Here is a 15,004-nt window from a genome sequence, read left to right as displayed (position 1 = left end):
ATAATACGACGACAGTAAAGTGCAGTTGTTCCTCCGCTCCTCTAGGCGGCAGAAGCGGTTTCTCCTTCAGTCTGACACTTCTGCTGCTTGACAACATGACGCTTGATGACAATCACAACAACACGTGCAGATCCTGCAGATGACAAGAGGACAGCTCTTAATGTCACTTTAACAGCGCATATTACAGCTAAACTGAAATAAAACCGACTCACAGACGGATAAAATGAAGCAAACGAGTGTCACGAGACTCACCTGTGAGTAACTTTTAATATGAAGTCAAATTCTCTTGTCAAATGACTTGCACGCACTATATTGCACATCAATCACTAGTTGTAGCGTGACCTTTTTAATCTCTGAATGAATCGCCCTCTGATATGCACACTATAAAGTGCAATAAGAAGGACTCAGTTGATATTGCAGTCGTTTCTGGATGTATGTGAGAGTCAGCAGGAGTTGTGTGTGTGTGTGTGTGTGTGTGAAGCTCTGATGTTCTCCTGCTGCGAATGCTTTTCTTCTACTTCCTGTTATGACTGGTATATGGGGAGTAAAACACTGCCTTTAAAATGTCATAATATAACTTCAAGCATGAAACAATAAAGCAAAGAGCAGTGACTAGACACTTTGCAATTGGTTTTCTTTGCATGGCATTTCTAATATTGGTCTGATGTTTTGTAGGTCTGGCTTTCTTTGAATGGGGAGTTAGTTTTTAGTGCTATAAATTCAGTGTTTTCATAATTTTGTGGCCTGTAAGACAGTAATTGAATTAATAGCATCATGAGATGACTTTGTTTACAACCTGCACTCTTGTTGAACTCACTGTCAGACCTTTAGATGAACAAATTAATTTAATTTTAACTTGCTTGTATAAGCTTAGAATGAATCGTCCTCTGATTTATGTATAATGAAGTAGAATAATAAGGAATCGTGGTTTTAGTCTCTGTTGTTAGTTGTCTTACTGTGTGTAATAATCTAGTGGACTGATGCTTGTCAATAGAATCAGTTGGTGTTTGTGTGTGTGTTTGTGTGTGTGTGTGTGTGTGTGTGTGTGTGTGTGTGTGTGTGTGTGTGTGTGTCTGCGTGTGTGTGTCTGCATCTTCATTGTTGTGTAGAGCTGCAGTGCTTTTTTTGTAGCCTGTAAAACTGAATTCAAATAATAACATCATTTAAACTGGGAAGAAATCATTTTCATATACTTTGCAACTTTTTCACACAGCTTTAAGGTTTTGTAGTCAGTTTACATTTATTTAGACTAACTTAAATTGAATGTTTTAGATATACAATATGTAGTAATGTTTGTGTTTATGTTTCCGCTACACAGAATAATGGATGTGTTTAGAGCGTCCAGTCATCAGAAGCAGAGATCTGGGTCGTGTGGACAGACATTGACTGTAATGATGGACTTCTGCTTCTGGACGGGTGAGGTTTCTCGTGTGTGAATGTTGTTGTTTGGCGCTAAACATGTAGGTTAGCATCATTTTCTTTTTGGAGGGTCACTCCTTTATAAAGCAAATGATGGGAACCTAAATAGGAGGGGAAGGGACAGCATGCCAGAATTTTGAGTCTGCTAATTTTTTTTTTTTTCATTGTATAAAGAAGCATAACCCCTGCTGGACATCGTGACGGGGTTCGGGGGGGACCCGACTCGTCCCCATCCCTTCATACACACGCCATTCACTCGTATCGCGGAGATCTGGCTGGGATTGAACCAGCAACCTCTGAACCCGTGAGGCAGCGCTCTTACCTGTGAGCCACAGATCTCTTACTGAGACATGTGCAGGAACTTATATTTGACTTTTCTCCTGGAGGAGGCCTGTGATTTTACAATAAATCTTGCTGAGGTGGGGATTGAACCCAAGCCTCCAGTGCAACCTTATCAGCCGACAACGTGTGTTTATCCACTTGCACCACTGTGGCTTTCACACTGAGAGATGGTGTCTGGGGCCTTTTCTTTGATATAACAACAAGATTTAAATTAAACTCAAACCATTCACTCGTATCGCAGAGATCTGGCTGGGATCAAACCAGCAACCTCTGAACCCGTGAGGCAGCGTTCTTACCTGTGAGCCACAGATCTCTTGTCAAGACATGTGCAGGAACTTATATTTGACTTTTCTCCTGGATGAGGCCTGTGATTTTACAAGAAATGATGCTGAGGTGGGGACTGAACCCAAGCCTCCAGTGCAACCTTATCAGCCGAGAACGTGTGTTTATCCACTTGCACCACTGTGGCTTTCTCACTTATTATTGGTGTCTGGGGCCTTTTCTTTGATATGACAACAATTTAATTTGAATTAAACACCCCACATACACTCGTATCACAGAGATCTGTCTGGGATCAAACCAGGAACCTCTGAAGCAGCGCTCTTTCCCGTAAGCCACAGATGTCTTGCCTGAACATGTGAAGGAACTTATATTTGACTATTGACCAGTATGATTGTCCAATAAAGCAGCTAAAGCTTGATTATCATCTCAACACGCTGAGCTGGGGTTTGAACGCACGTCTCTATCGCAGCTTCATCACCAAGAACGTGTCTTGAGACAAAACAATGACACTGACATATTTTAAGATATATCAATCCAAGTTGCTTTCAGTTAAACCTGCTCAAACATGCATTTTAGTCTGGGACTAGACTTAAGCCTGGTCTTTGAAACTGGGGGAATGTGTTTTTGGATAAGATTTGTTTTATATAATGAAAAAAACAATAGTGGGATTTGAAATCCATAGTAAGGCATTAACCCCAAATTTAAAACAAGACTTCATACTTTCACTTTCACATAAAAACATTGAAAAGTCTTTCAACCTAGACATGATTTATATTTCAGTCAGTCTTTCACTTTCTCCACTTTTAACAGTTTTCTAGTTATCCCTCACCCTTGTTTCATGGATGAAAATGTCATACAGGTTTTTAGCAACATGATGGTGATTAAATGCCAGGGTTACAAAATTATGAATAAAAAAAGAGCTTTATCAGTTGTATTCAGGAGAGTTGATATATTTTAGGCACCTTTTAATAATTCATTTATTTTGGGATATTGCAGTCCTACTTACAAACATTTTACTCATCAAAAATATACAGATGGAAAAAATTCTAAGAAATGTAACAGTTGCTTATAACACACTACTGTTTTTCTCCTGTTGGAAGTGGTAGATATTTTAAGTAAAAATATATTTACAATATACAAACTGCATGGAACATCATGCCTCCAATCCTGTTTAATTTCAAATCCAGCTTTAATTTTATTAGATGTAGATTTGACTAGTTTGTAGACAAAGTTGTAAACATCTAATGACAAGGTGTCCGCTGCAAATCCCACTGGAGCCTCTAGAGGTCCCGAGGCCGAAATGTGAACCAACAAGTTCCCCAGGTTTTTCATATAACACTTTCCAATGTTTCAGAAAAATTTTATCAAAATATAAAGCACAACAGAGATTACAAATGTATATTGTGTATATGTATTTATTTATTACATACAATCCAAATTACAATGGTTGTTAACCAAAATTAAGGTTTTCACCATATCAAATAACAGTGTTCAGTAATTTAGAAAAACAAACAAGCATGATTTACAATGACTGTTGCGTTGCATGTCTTTAATCAAGTGCTCTTATTCAAAATTGCTTTGCTGATCATTTAAATACAAAATAAGGAATTTCTTAACTAGGAAAGTACCGTAGGTGTATAAAAGCATTATGCATTACATTGCCATGGCTTATTTAAAAAAAGAAAAAGAAAAAAGAAACGTCATTGGCATATAGGTTAAGCTGTGTACAGCATTCAGGGTGCAAAACGTGTGCACGGACATCCCAGAGTGCTACTCATCGCTAACATGTTTGCATCAATATTATGTTTAGTCCACTAACATGGCTCCCAAAGGCAGACTGGCCTTGCCCACACAAATGGGGCTTGTAGGAAAATGAATTATCCTGATTCAAGAACTCAAGTGGGGTTCCAAAGCACCCATATAATGACGAACATTCCGCTGATTGGGACGATTCCCATGGTAACAGTTTTATAAGGCATTGCTCTGTTTATCACGTCCCACATCATGAAAGTACAAGTTGGCACAGATACACAGCAGAACGATGGAACACAGCATGTAGTAGATCAAGTTGCGAAACTTGGGCTCCAGATCTCCCTGTCTATACCAGAATATCTGAAAGAAAGGGATGGATGGGATTGCATTTATTAAAAACATTTATTTCTCTTTGGGACCATTGAAGGAATTAACCCTAATGCTTTTTAGACTACATAGCAAGTTCTTACTTACCAGAACCAACACTGACCCGCAGACTAGCATGATACAGACGGCAAAGAATATATTCAATGGCTTGGGAGGCAGTGAAGGGAAGATGATTGAGCTTATGATGGTCACCTGCAAGACATGGGGAAAATTAATCATTTACAATATGATTAACAGACATATCGAGATCTTCATTGGTTGTAAAAACTTACCAGAACGAGTAAAGACGCGAGTCCACCGATCACTAAATTGATGATTCTATCCTGAAAGTGATCCAACAAAAATATATTAGTGTAGTTGACAGAAAATAGTTGCAAGGTGCTGCAGTAAATGTTATATATTTAAATATCTACAAAGCACCATTATGCGGAACGCCTTAGGAGTAAAAACACAAAAAAAACAAGGTAACTGTGAAATAAAGTTCACAATATGAAATAAAGTTATATTGTGTGCTAAAAAGTCACACTGTGCCTGAGCCAAAACATTATGGTCTAATATACTGTTGGTCCTCGGTGTGCTGCCAAAACTGCTCTGACCCGTCGAGGCGTGGACTCAACACACCCCGGCCACCACCAAGACTTCAGCAGCAGATCCTTCCAGTCCTGTAGGTTGGCAACATCTTGAACTCTTCATTATGTTCCTCAAACCATTCCTGAACAGTGTGTGCAGTGTTTCAGAGTGCATTATCCTGCGGAAAGAGGCCACTTCCACCAGGGAACAGTCGTCATGAAGGGTAGTACCTGGTCTGCAACAATGTTTATGTAGGTCACATGAGCCATGGTTTCCCAGCAGAAAAATGCTCAGAGCATCAAACTCCCTCCACTGGCTTGTCGTTGTCCCACAGTGGTGCCATCACTTCCACAGGTCCACATGATATAAAAGAAAATGGGACTCATCAGACCAGGCAACCTTCATCCACTGCTCCACTCTGATTGGTCTGTGGCAACTTGGCCCTTGTCAAAGTCACAAAGATCTTTATTCCTGCGCATTTCTCTTGCATTCAACACGTTGATTATAAAAACTGATTGTTTGCTTACCATCTAATCTAACCAGACTTTAATATGTGGCCTTATTTGGAGATTATCAACGATATTTGCTTCACAATGTTTTGGCTCATCATGTTTGTATATACTATTATATTTTGATGAAATATAACCATGGCAAATATTTTATTTGAAATAACAAAAAAGGTTTTTGATTTCATGTTAACTTTATACAAAAAAAAACAAAAAAAACAGTCGAGTTACCCTGGCCGACGTCTCCCCGAACAGAGGCCTGTTGTCCATGCCACTGGTGCCATAGGTGCGTGTAGTGAAGTCATGTGTAGGGAAGTCATCCATGGCCAGAGCAGTGCACACACACTTTCCTGATATCTTCTACCAGCAGCTGCTCCTCTGGAGAGGAGGATGGCAGTGCATGCTGCTCGCTGCTCTCTAGCTTGGGTTCGCTCCTCAGGGCAAGCGCTTTAGGAGCAGCAGATAGTCATGGTTGGGTCACCTAGAGCACAGATAAGCCACACGACATGTTCATACAGATTAAAACAATCACTTACTTCACTCTACTGATAATTTCATGGCACGTCAAAGTGTGATATGAACTAAAACAAACCCCCAGAGCCTCAGCACAGAATGATCTGTCATGCACTTTGCTCCTTTTCCAATGAATTCTAAGACTTTTATTACAATGGTGCTTCAGAGTAACACAACAAGCTGGCCTTTCTAATAATCAGCCCAAAGGGCTTGGGTTGATTCTGGCGGCCTGGATCATGAAACCATAAGCACAGCCTTAAAAATGTGTGATCAGTCATGTGAGCGCTTGATCTTGGCGTCAGCGCACTGTTTATGTGGTATGTGGCTTGCGCAGAGCCCTTTAGGTCACATATAAACACGATATTTAAACAATATTATGGCAATTCATTTGGGACACAAGTACATTAGTAATGGTGTCATTGGAAAGACACATCCTTAAAGGGAAAGTCCACCTAAAAATGTAACTTCTTCGGTCTTCATTTCCTCATTACATTAAGGTTATCATCAGTATTCTTTGGAAGTCATGTAAGTTAGGTTTGGAACAACATGATGGTGCATAAATAATGATCATTTGGATGAACTGTAGTTCTAAAACTTTATATCATTGTAAGTAGTGCACAACATACAGCTCATTACTTTGTGATCCGAGGCAAATCTTCATCATGGTGATGGATAGATGGCTCAGAAATTGTAAATGCAGCTCATGTCAACAGATATCTGAGGATGGAGGACGAGGAGGATCTCCAGACTATTTTTCAACTCTGTAACCAAATAAAACAAATGCACCATTAGTGTCTAATGTTACTTACTTTAACCGTCTATTGATTGTTCTGGTCTAGACTAGAAATTTAAATTGCTTACTGGCCATAAAACAATCGTAAATCACCTTCAGATAACAACTGTACATCACTGTTCATCAGTCCAGTAAGTTTAATGACTTCATTACTTTGACTGTATCAGTGCAGGTGCATGAACTGATTTTTATTTATATCACACACACTAACACACCGATCAAAAATATCACCCTCTAAACTGTCTTTCTTAGTCTGAACATGTATGTTAACTAAAATACAACTACAATCAGATTGCTGCTATAGATTAATATTGACATCAAACAGCTAATAGCTAATGTGAATGAAAACAAACCGTCCGAACGGGGCAGACAGAATGAGAATATAATAACCAACTAAACTCATATAACTTACCTGGATAAAACAAACAAGAGGGAGTTATTGATCACAAGGGGTTGCTTTCCGATCAGAGTATTATCCGCATGACTTCAAAAAAGAGCAGTAATGACGGCTCGCTGGCTGCATGAAACCGGAAGTGACGGGATCTTAAAGGGCCACACGGTTAGGTTTATGCTTATCTTATTTGTTGTGTGTGGAAGGGTCCCAGGACCCAAATGTTTTGGAAATAACTCAATAATTACTTAAAAAGAAAATCTATGATTCTTGTTAACTTTGAAGAAGTTGATGTAGCCTATGCTAAAACATTTTTCATTTGATGGTGATACAAATCTTTTGTTTATATTTGCCCTTTACGACTATATTTATAACGTAAAATAAAATAAATCCAACATTTTGAACAATTTAAATTTGATGTTAAAATATATTTAGAAACAATATCCTAAATTAAAAACTTAAAAGCAATGAAAACTATACAGCTGTACAAGGTACAAGTTTTTTCTGTAAAATACCTTTCCTTTCCTTTCCTTTTCCCCCCCCTGACATGTATGGTTATATGTACTCTTGTATGTAAATCATGTTTTGTTCTTATTGAAATTCAATAAAAAAAAAATTACTTCCTTGAAAAAAAAAAAACGTGTTTGTTGTGAAAGGCACAAACCTTTAAATTATGTCCAAATGTGTGTTGTATAAGCAACAAAGGTTCTTAAATCTCTCTGTATAAGGATTGCATTGATTTATCTGTTATGCTTCTGTCGTATAGTTTGTTATGTGATCTAATATTATACTTAAAATGAGAGAAAATTAAATATTTAATGAAAGGATCTGTTCAAAATTTGTATAAGACTTGGCAACCCATGATTACATATTTTGAGAAGATGAAGACTCTCCCACTTATTGATCAATGTTAAATATAAGTCCAATTGGGGTTTTGTTTTATAATTATGTACGGACCACGAATATGTCAGAAAATTGCATTATTGGCTATGTATGTATATATATAATTTTATTTTTTTATTGTTATTATTATTATTTTTAAAATTTTTATTATTACTATTTTTGTCTTAACTTTTATGTAATGTATGGTTAATTGTTTCGGCGGAAAGGGTTACAATGGGGGGAAAGATATAACTTTAATTGTATGAAGCTTTCTGTTAATGCTTTGAAATAAGTTTATAAATATATATATATATATATATATATAAAGGATAGTTTACCCAAAAATTATAAAAAATACTGTCATCATTTACTCACCCTCAAGTTGTTCTAAACCTGCATGAAATTCTATCAGGAACTATCCCTTTAAATTATATAAATTTACATTTGTAAATGTGTACCTATACCAACCTATGTTTACCGGTAACTGGTTTTGTTCTGGCTTTAGAGCATTTAGTAAAGAGGTGCAACTCTGGCTACTTATTCACCTTTAAAGACAAAACATAAAATTGTTTGTTTACATGTAAAATGTTTATTAAGATCATTTTTTTAAATTCAGAAACGTACATTAAGAAAACAGCAAGACATCTCTGACCATGAGTTTTCTAAAGACAGTATTTAAAAAATGAAAAAATAAATAAAAAAATGAAAATGGCATAAGCGCTGATGGGGTCGGGTCAGTACGCATACACCTTCACTTTATTGACCTCTCGGTCTTCACACTCCCGCTTTCTGTTGTAGTAGTAGAATGTATTATCTCGCCGCTGAAGCTTCTTCACAAACCCACTGTCCGGCCAACGGTCAATCTGAAAGGACAACACAACAATATTCAGCAGGAAACCAGGACTGTGGCGCCAGTAAGTTACAATTAAGTATAAGAAAACAGACTAAGCAGGAACACTCAGTGGCGTAGGTTTGATTTTGAAATTGGTGGGGACGGGGACATATATTTTAAGGTTTGATCGAAATTATTGCTAGGGATATATCAGTGTCACTGGATATTGGTAGGGACACGTCCCTAGCGTCCCTACTAAATTCTACGCCCCTGCATTAAAGTTTTATTGGTATGTTTTATCAATGAGAGTCTCATTGATAAAACATACCAATAAAACTTGAATATATAGGCTATTTTATAGTTTTATTGGTATGCTTTATCAATGAAAGTACATATATTTTATATTATATATATATATATATATATATATATATAGCCTAGTGGCCAAAAGTGATGTCTGGCTGAGTAAAATGTTCATCTTCAACCTTTATTCAAACATTATTCAAAATTTGTCAATTTGCTAAATATTAATAACTGATTGTATTGTGGTCAACGTGTGTGATATCAGGAGGGGATATTTGTTTTTAATTTGTTTTTACTGACCCTTAGTAAAAGTTTGATTAAACCATCAAATTATTTTTATAATATAATGAAATATAATGTAATTTCTCGCTTTCCATGAATATTATAACGATTGGGTAAACATTATATAATAAGCAATAATGTGATTATTAAAATGGTAATAATGTAATAAAAGTGATTAAGTGATAGCAGAAAGTTGTCAGTGTAACGTTACCTCGACTTGTTGTACCTGTCGGTACTCTTGCTCGTCTCTGTATCCCGCCTGCTGAAAGCGGTACAGGTTCTCCACCTCGCCTGTCCACTGCTTCGCGCGACTCATGGACTTGGGCTTGGCCTTGTTATCCAGTAAAACTGGGCAGGACATGATTTCTGTGTATGATAACAAACACATCACTCACTATTCTACTGTGGAATAAATCCCGTTTTGGACCACAGATTCTACTTTAACGTTACATAATCAACAAGTCAAAATACCGTGTCACGTGTTCAACAACAATACGCTCATTCACTGAATAATTAATGCTGGAGTTACAAACATTGACAGCATCTAGTCTAATTTACTCAGAAGATGCATTGAACTCCGATATCAATTGATAAACTGGTTGATATTTATTATTAATAATATTTTAAATACAAACTTACATTGACGTGTGAGATAAAAAGCTGAATTGTCAACGTGTTCGTTAGGTTGAGCGATGTTGCGCATCATTGTTTCCTAGCAACTTAGCAGCGTGAGCCAAAATGGCCAATAGAAAACATTCCCGGAATTCCACAGGTTGGTTGGCCAATCAAACCTATCCCCGGAAATGCCCTAGAAGAAACTGAAACCCAAACTTTTCTTGGGTATGCACAATTATTTGTAAAACTTTGTTCACATTTTTGTCTCAGTGTATTGTTTTAGAGTATACCGATTGCTGTGGCTTTTTGCACTGTTTTAAGGATTGAATTTTAGTCCGTTAGATGTCGCTGTACAATTTACAGTGTCAGGTTACCGATGTTTGTTTCCGACTCACGTGGTTTCATACCAAAGCGATGCCATTGCCAGCGGAGGAAAGACAGATGTAAGGAACAGGGGTGCGACTCGAGCCCAGATAGAGTCTGGGCAGTGATGTCCTGAGGTCTCAGGGGCGTTTTGAGTTCTTCATCCGCTCAAACTCAGTGCAGTCAGCATGAGCTCGTTTGCTGGACGCATGAAGGAATATCCCACCATCTCCCTGGACCGATTTGACAGGGAGAATTTGCACGCCAGAGCTTATTTCCTCTCTCACTGCCATAAAGGTTATTATAATATGGGTATATTATGGACATCACATCAGATCCTGCTTATGCACTTCCCAGGCAGCATTAATGGCTAAATTGGTTTGCTATGATTATGATAACTGTTCTGACATATCTGTTGATGTTTAACAGATCATATGAAAGGGTTGAAAGGACCTTTCCTGAGGAGAAAGCTGAAGTTTAGGTGAGTGATGGTTGTTTTATTCTAAGTCATGTGACCAAGTCATGTCCTTTTCTTATTAAACATTTGTTCATAAACGTTTATAAAAGTTTACATAAACTTTGGTTTTGTCCTTCATTTTGAAGTTTAAATGTATTGTTTATAAATTAACTTGTCATAGTTTTTTTTATGTACAAAATGTAAGTTTGTTTATTCTGCTTTTACACTGAAATGTACTTTGCCGTTATCTAACGTTTAAACGATATCTTTAAAAACAAATTTATTTCATAGTACCTAAAAATTAATATCCATTTTTCATACTGTACAACATAACATTGTGATGTCAAATTCACTCTAGCAAAAACAGTTTTTTAGTGTTTTAATTTATGTCAATTTTATATATATATAATATATATATATATATATATATATATATATATATATATCTGTGTGTGTGTGTGTGTGTATGCATGCATGCAGTGTTGTAAAGTATTTGAGTAAATGTAGGCCTAATTAGTTACTGTACTTAAGTATCTTCTTGGCTACTTTGTAATTTGACTGAGTTTTCAGGGTACTCTTATCACCTCTGATACACCCCTGTATATATTTGACAAGACATTGACAAACGTATTGTCTTTGTTAGTTTAACAGTGAAGCTGTACTGCTCATTTGTCACAAAGGAGCTCCTGCTTAGTAACCCCAAATATGCATTCTGGGAAGATCACATTGTAAGTATTCATTTCAGCCATGCAATTTTCCATAAATCGTTTCGCTAACCGTTAAACAGCCTGATACAAACACATCTCCATCACAAACTAGGTGCCCCTGGAGCTGGACAGTCCAACGCACATATCTCTGATAGATGAAACCACTGGAGAGGTGGGCGTTGAGCTCCTAGTTTATTCTTTTGTTTCGTGTTTTAGAGTTGATCTGAATTTGTATTTATTTTTTCTCTTCAGTCAGAGGATGTTGTTGTAACTCTGCTCACAGCGGGACACTGCCCAGGATCGGTCATGTAAGTAACCGGAACATGCATTAAGAACGTAAATAGAGTCCATTTTGATGTAACCATGGCTTGAAACTCTCATCACAGGTTTCTGTTTGAGGGCGCTCAGGGTACAGTGCTCTACACGGGGGACTTCAGACTGGCTGTCGGAGATGCTGCAAGAATGGAGTACTTGCACTCTGGAGACAGGTATTCAGATATCACATATTTAAATACAACACATTTTGTAGATAATAATACAGTTCAAATGTCTGTGTTGCAGGGTAAAAGACATTAAGAGTGTGTATATCGATACCACATTCTTTGATCCCAAGTACCATCAGATCCCTAGCAGGGTAAGCATTCACACTTACCGGGATTATATCAAACAGACTTGAGGCGGTTGTATCTTTCCATAACTGTTTTCCCACTGTTTTAGGAGGCTTGTTTAACAGGGATACGACAGCTGATCCAGGACTGGATCTGTCAGAGTCCGTACCATGTGGTTTGGTTAAACTGTAAGGCAGCGTATGGTTACGAGTACCTCTTTACCAACTTGGGACAAGAGTTCAGCTCACAGGTCAATGATTTTATTTTATTTATTTATTTTAGTTCTTTCTGCCTAGTTTTGAAAACATTAACAGTTTCTCTACTACAGATACATGTGAACAGCTTGGAAATGTTCAAAAAAATGCCTGAAATTCTGTGTCACGTGACCACCAACCGGGCAACGCAGATCCACGCTTGTAGGCACCCCAAGGTAGACTCATCCTTTGCATAATGACATCGTCATACACGTCCTGAACGAGTAGTTGTAAACGGAGATCACATCTGTGGCTTTTTCCACAGGATGAGGAGTTCTTCAGGGCGAACAGGTTACCGTGCGGCACCACGGCTCCAGACGGCATTCCTCTGAACATTATCAGCATCAAACCCTCAACAATATGGTTTGGAGAACGGACCAGAAAGACTTCTGTCGTTGTCAAGTGAGTCATGATGCACCAATATCAAAATTCTGGGTGTAGATATATTTTTATAAACATATTTTCATGTTATGGCCAGTTTTTTTTACATCACACTGCTTTCAACAAAAAATGGAGAACTTAATGCGTTTTGGACGTTCATTTACACTACAACGGCATTTTGGCGGCCCGAAAACGTAAACTTTTGAAAACGAGTTTCAAAGTGCAAGTTTTTGATAACGATACCACTATTGTATCCATTTAAATTACAAACACGCATATTTGTGAAAACAGTGACATCATGCGCATGCGTATTACGTGTTCAGTCTATAGGTGCGTAGTTTCTTTACAAAGTGGCATCGCCATCTACTGGTCTGGCAGCAGAATACAGCTTTGTTTAGTTGTTTTTGCAGATCCGTGTGAATGGGAATCGTTTTGACTACATCGTGTAAACGTACACTTCAATTGTAAAATAAAACACTAAAAAAATCTTGTTAATATTTTGTTAGAAGTGAATTTAGCATCACGTTATAATGTAAAGTAGGAAAAATGGATATTAATTTATGTACAGTAATATATATATATACATTATTATATATTTATATTATAAAATTATATATTTGATTTATTTTTAAATTCTATATATAATAAAAAGTACATTAAGTATATATATATATATAAAGATATTTATTTATTGACTGAATCTCTTTTTAGGATGGGGAGCAGTTCCTACAGAGCATGCTTTTCTTTTCATTCCTCTTACTTGGAAGTAAGAGAAATCCCACTTCAAATATTTTTCATACATGACAGCATACACAGAGTTAGGATATCATAAGCCCGTTTCTATTTTCTTTGACTAGGTTAAGGACTTTCTATCCTACATTGATCCTGTTAACATCTACCCTAACGTCATTCCATTGGGCAAGACACTGGAGGACGTCACAGATCTGTAAGGACTGATCCTTCTTTTCTTTTTTAATTATATTGTCATTAGATACTTACTATAAAATGATCTTTTTAAAATTCAGGTTGAAGCCATTGTGTAGAAAACATACTGAAAGGGAAGAGATTGTCTACAAACCGCTTGGAACCCTTAAAAGAACCAGAAAGAGATGCACATCAGAAGGTAGAAACAGTTTTCATTATTAAAACTTTCTATTATTCATCATTAAAACGGTTCCTATTGCTTATAAATGTCTTTCTGCCAAGGATCAGACAGTAATGACGACTTGTTTGAGGAGGTTTCCACGGCTCCGAGGTGGCGGAAGATGAGAGTGGTTGATCTGACCACGATTGCCGTTAGTGCACAACCACGTAGTCCTAATAAAGATTCTCATGATACAGACCAAATGTACCCCCTCATACAGCCCTGTCCCTCCGCACACTCGTCCAATTACGTGGACTGCACTGAATCAAATGATGATGACGACGACGATGATGAAGATGATCCTGAGCAATCTCCTCTACCTCACCCATCTGGTCTTGCTCCTCCATCCTGCACGGAAATGCCATGCTCAAAACTAACTCGTTTGGACTCGTGCCAATCCAAAGCTGCTCAGCCTTGTTGGGAAAAGTTCTTCAAGGCAGAACCGGTGTTGACGGACGAGAGCGAGTTGGATAACAGTCAGAACAGCCACAACACAGCCGCCGAAAACACAGCGTCCCAATCGCCGGAGCTGTTTCAGGATGAAGATGAGGATGACAAGAGCTCCGTTCACATGACTTCCTCTCAGTCCACTCATATATCAGATGCAGGAATGGAGAGCCTCAGTCAAACGGACACCGTTCTTGTCCACGCGGATGAAAGTAAAGCCGTTATCAGTGAGCAGTGTAACCGAGATGGGATTGACACTGGACAGAAGACAGAAGAAGCTGTGGAGCCGAAATCAGACTCTCAGGTGTCATCAGATTTTGAGCTTCCACCAACACCAGGTTCAAAAGTCCCACAGCCAGAAGACCTGAAGGACCTGTACAGGAAGTTGGCAGCAGGGGAGGAAGTGGTCATAAGACAACTTTATTAATTTCATGTTTGTTTATTCAAGTATTATTTTTTTGGTTTGTTGTACGACAGCTTACCTCATGCAGTTTTGTACCTTTTATAAATGCTGAATACTTTAATTAAATTCCTCAAGCAAATGAGTATAATGTTTTCTGTTTAGTTAAGAAACCATTTAAAAAACTTGAAGGTGAAATAAAAAACTTAAACTTGATTTCAAATAATTGCCAAGGCATTATTTCTATTTCTTTTTGTTTTAAGTACTAAAATGAATGAAACCAAAAATGAAATGTAAATTAAAGCTTAAAAAAAATGAAAAGTTAAAAGCACACATCAAAAATATTCAAATAAAAATACTATATAAATACTAAA

General features: G+C 37.4%; 3 protein-coding genes and 1 long non-coding RNA gene across 6 annotated transcripts; 2 read left to right on the top strand and 2 right to left on the bottom strand.

Moving 5' to 3' along the window:
- The first annotated feature begins 73 nt into the window (after positions 1–73).
- Positions 74–3,063, top strand: LOC307003828. Its single transcript, XR_013798834.1, has 3 exons — positions 74–254; positions 1,319–1,416; positions 1,594–3,063. It is a non-coding gene; the product is annotated as an uncharacterized lncRNA (long non-coding RNA).
- Positions 3,064–3,711: 648 nt separating this feature from the next.
- tmem243b (transmembrane protein 243, mitochondrial b) lies at positions 3,712–7,118 on the bottom strand. 2 transcript variants are annotated; one of them, XM_079622646.1, is made up of 6 exons: positions 6,977–7,118; positions 6,398–6,532; positions 5,490–5,739; positions 4,455–4,505; positions 4,270–4,374; positions 3,712–4,155 (listed from the first exon to the last, which is right to left on the bottom strand). In XM_079622646.1, exons 3-6 carry the CDS (start codon positions 5,580–5,582, stop codon positions 4,012–4,014), a joined length of 393 nt encoding a protein of 130 aa, XP_079478772.1. In that variant the 5' UTR covers positions 5,583–5,739; positions 6,398–6,532; positions 6,977–7,118; the 3' UTR covers positions 3,712–4,011. The 2 variants fall into 2 exon arrangements, with proteins under 2 accessions (XP_079478772.1, XP_079478773.1); XM_079622647.1 differs by having other exon boundaries at positions 6,408–6,532.
- Positions 7,119–8,409: 1,291 nt separating this feature from the next.
- meig1 (meiosis/spermiogenesis associated 1) lies at positions 8,410–10,209 on the bottom strand. The gene is made up of 3 exons (XM_079623447.1): positions 9,894–10,209; positions 9,466–9,620; positions 8,410–8,700 (listed from the first exon to the last, which is right to left on the bottom strand). The coding sequence occupies exons 2-3, from the start codon at positions 9,613–9,615 to the stop codon at positions 8,572–8,574; spliced, it is 279 nt and encodes a 92-aa protein (XP_079479573.1). The 5' UTR covers positions 9,616–9,620; positions 9,894–10,209; the 3' UTR covers positions 8,410–8,571.
- On the top strand, positions 10,035–14,912 carry dclre1c (DNA cross-link repair 1C, PSO2 homolog). 2 transcript variants are annotated; one of them, XM_079623441.1, is made up of 15 exons: positions 10,035–10,094; positions 10,282–10,529; positions 10,662–10,713; positions 11,333–11,417; positions 11,509–11,568; positions 11,649–11,704; positions 11,783–11,884; positions 11,958–12,030; positions 12,114–12,254; positions 12,333–12,434; positions 12,524–12,660; positions 13,351–13,405; positions 13,497–13,585; positions 13,665–13,762; positions 13,846–14,912. In XM_079623441.1, the coding sequence occupies exons 2-15, from the start codon at positions 10,421–10,423 to the stop codon at positions 14,655–14,657; spliced, it is 1,971 nt and encodes a 656-aa protein (XP_079479567.1). In that variant the 5' UTR covers positions 10,035–10,094; positions 10,282–10,420; the 3' UTR covers positions 14,658–14,912. The 2 variants fall into 2 exon arrangements, with proteins under 2 accessions (XP_079479567.1, XP_079479568.1); XM_079623442.1 differs by lacking the exon at positions 10,035–10,094 and having other exon boundaries at positions 10,097–10,529; positions 13,852–14,890.
- Positions 14,913–15,004: the final 92 nt, after the last annotated feature.

The sequence above is a fragment of the Phoxinus phoxinus genome (genome assembly GCF_949152265.1).
Source record: "Phoxinus phoxinus genome assembly, chromosome: 9".
NCBI lineage: Eukaryota > Metazoa > Chordata > Actinopteri > Cypriniformes > Leuciscidae > Phoxinus > Phoxinus phoxinus.
The sequence above is the reverse complement of the archived record's forward strand: the minus strand, read 5'-3'. Positions and strand labels throughout refer to the sequence as shown.

Coding starts and splice junctions, on each gene's coding strand:
- tmem243b (XM_079622646.1), bottom strand. CDS start 5,582: ATGGATGACTTCCCTACACATGACTTCACTACACGCACCTATGGCACC. Junction 4,506..5,489: donor TCGGGGAGACGTCGGCCAGG/GTAACTCGACTG, acceptor GATCACTTTCAG/GATAGAATCATCAATTTAGT. Junction 4,375..4,454: donor TCGCGTCTTTACTCGTTCTG/GTAAGTTTTTAC, acceptor CATGTCTTGCAG/GTGACCATCATAAGCTCAAT.
- meig1 (XM_079623447.1), bottom strand. CDS start 9,615: ATGTCCTGCCCAGTTTTACTGGATAACAAGGCCAAGCCCAAGTCCATG. Junction 8,701..9,465: donor GACAGGTACAACAAGTCGAG/GTAACGTTACAC, acceptor TTGTCCTTTCAG/ATTGACCGTTGGCCGGACAG.
- dclre1c (XM_079623441.1), top strand. CDS start 10,421: ATGAGCTCGTTTGCTGGACGCATGAAGGAATATCCCACCATCTCCCTG. Junction 11,418..11,508: donor CATTCTGGGAAGATCACATT/GTAAGTATTCAT, acceptor ATCACAAACTAG/GTGCCCCTGGAGCTGGACAG. Junction 12,661..13,350: donor AAGACTTCTGTCGTTGTCAA/GTGAGTCATGAT, acceptor ATCTCTTTTTAG/GATGGGGAGCAGTTCCTACA.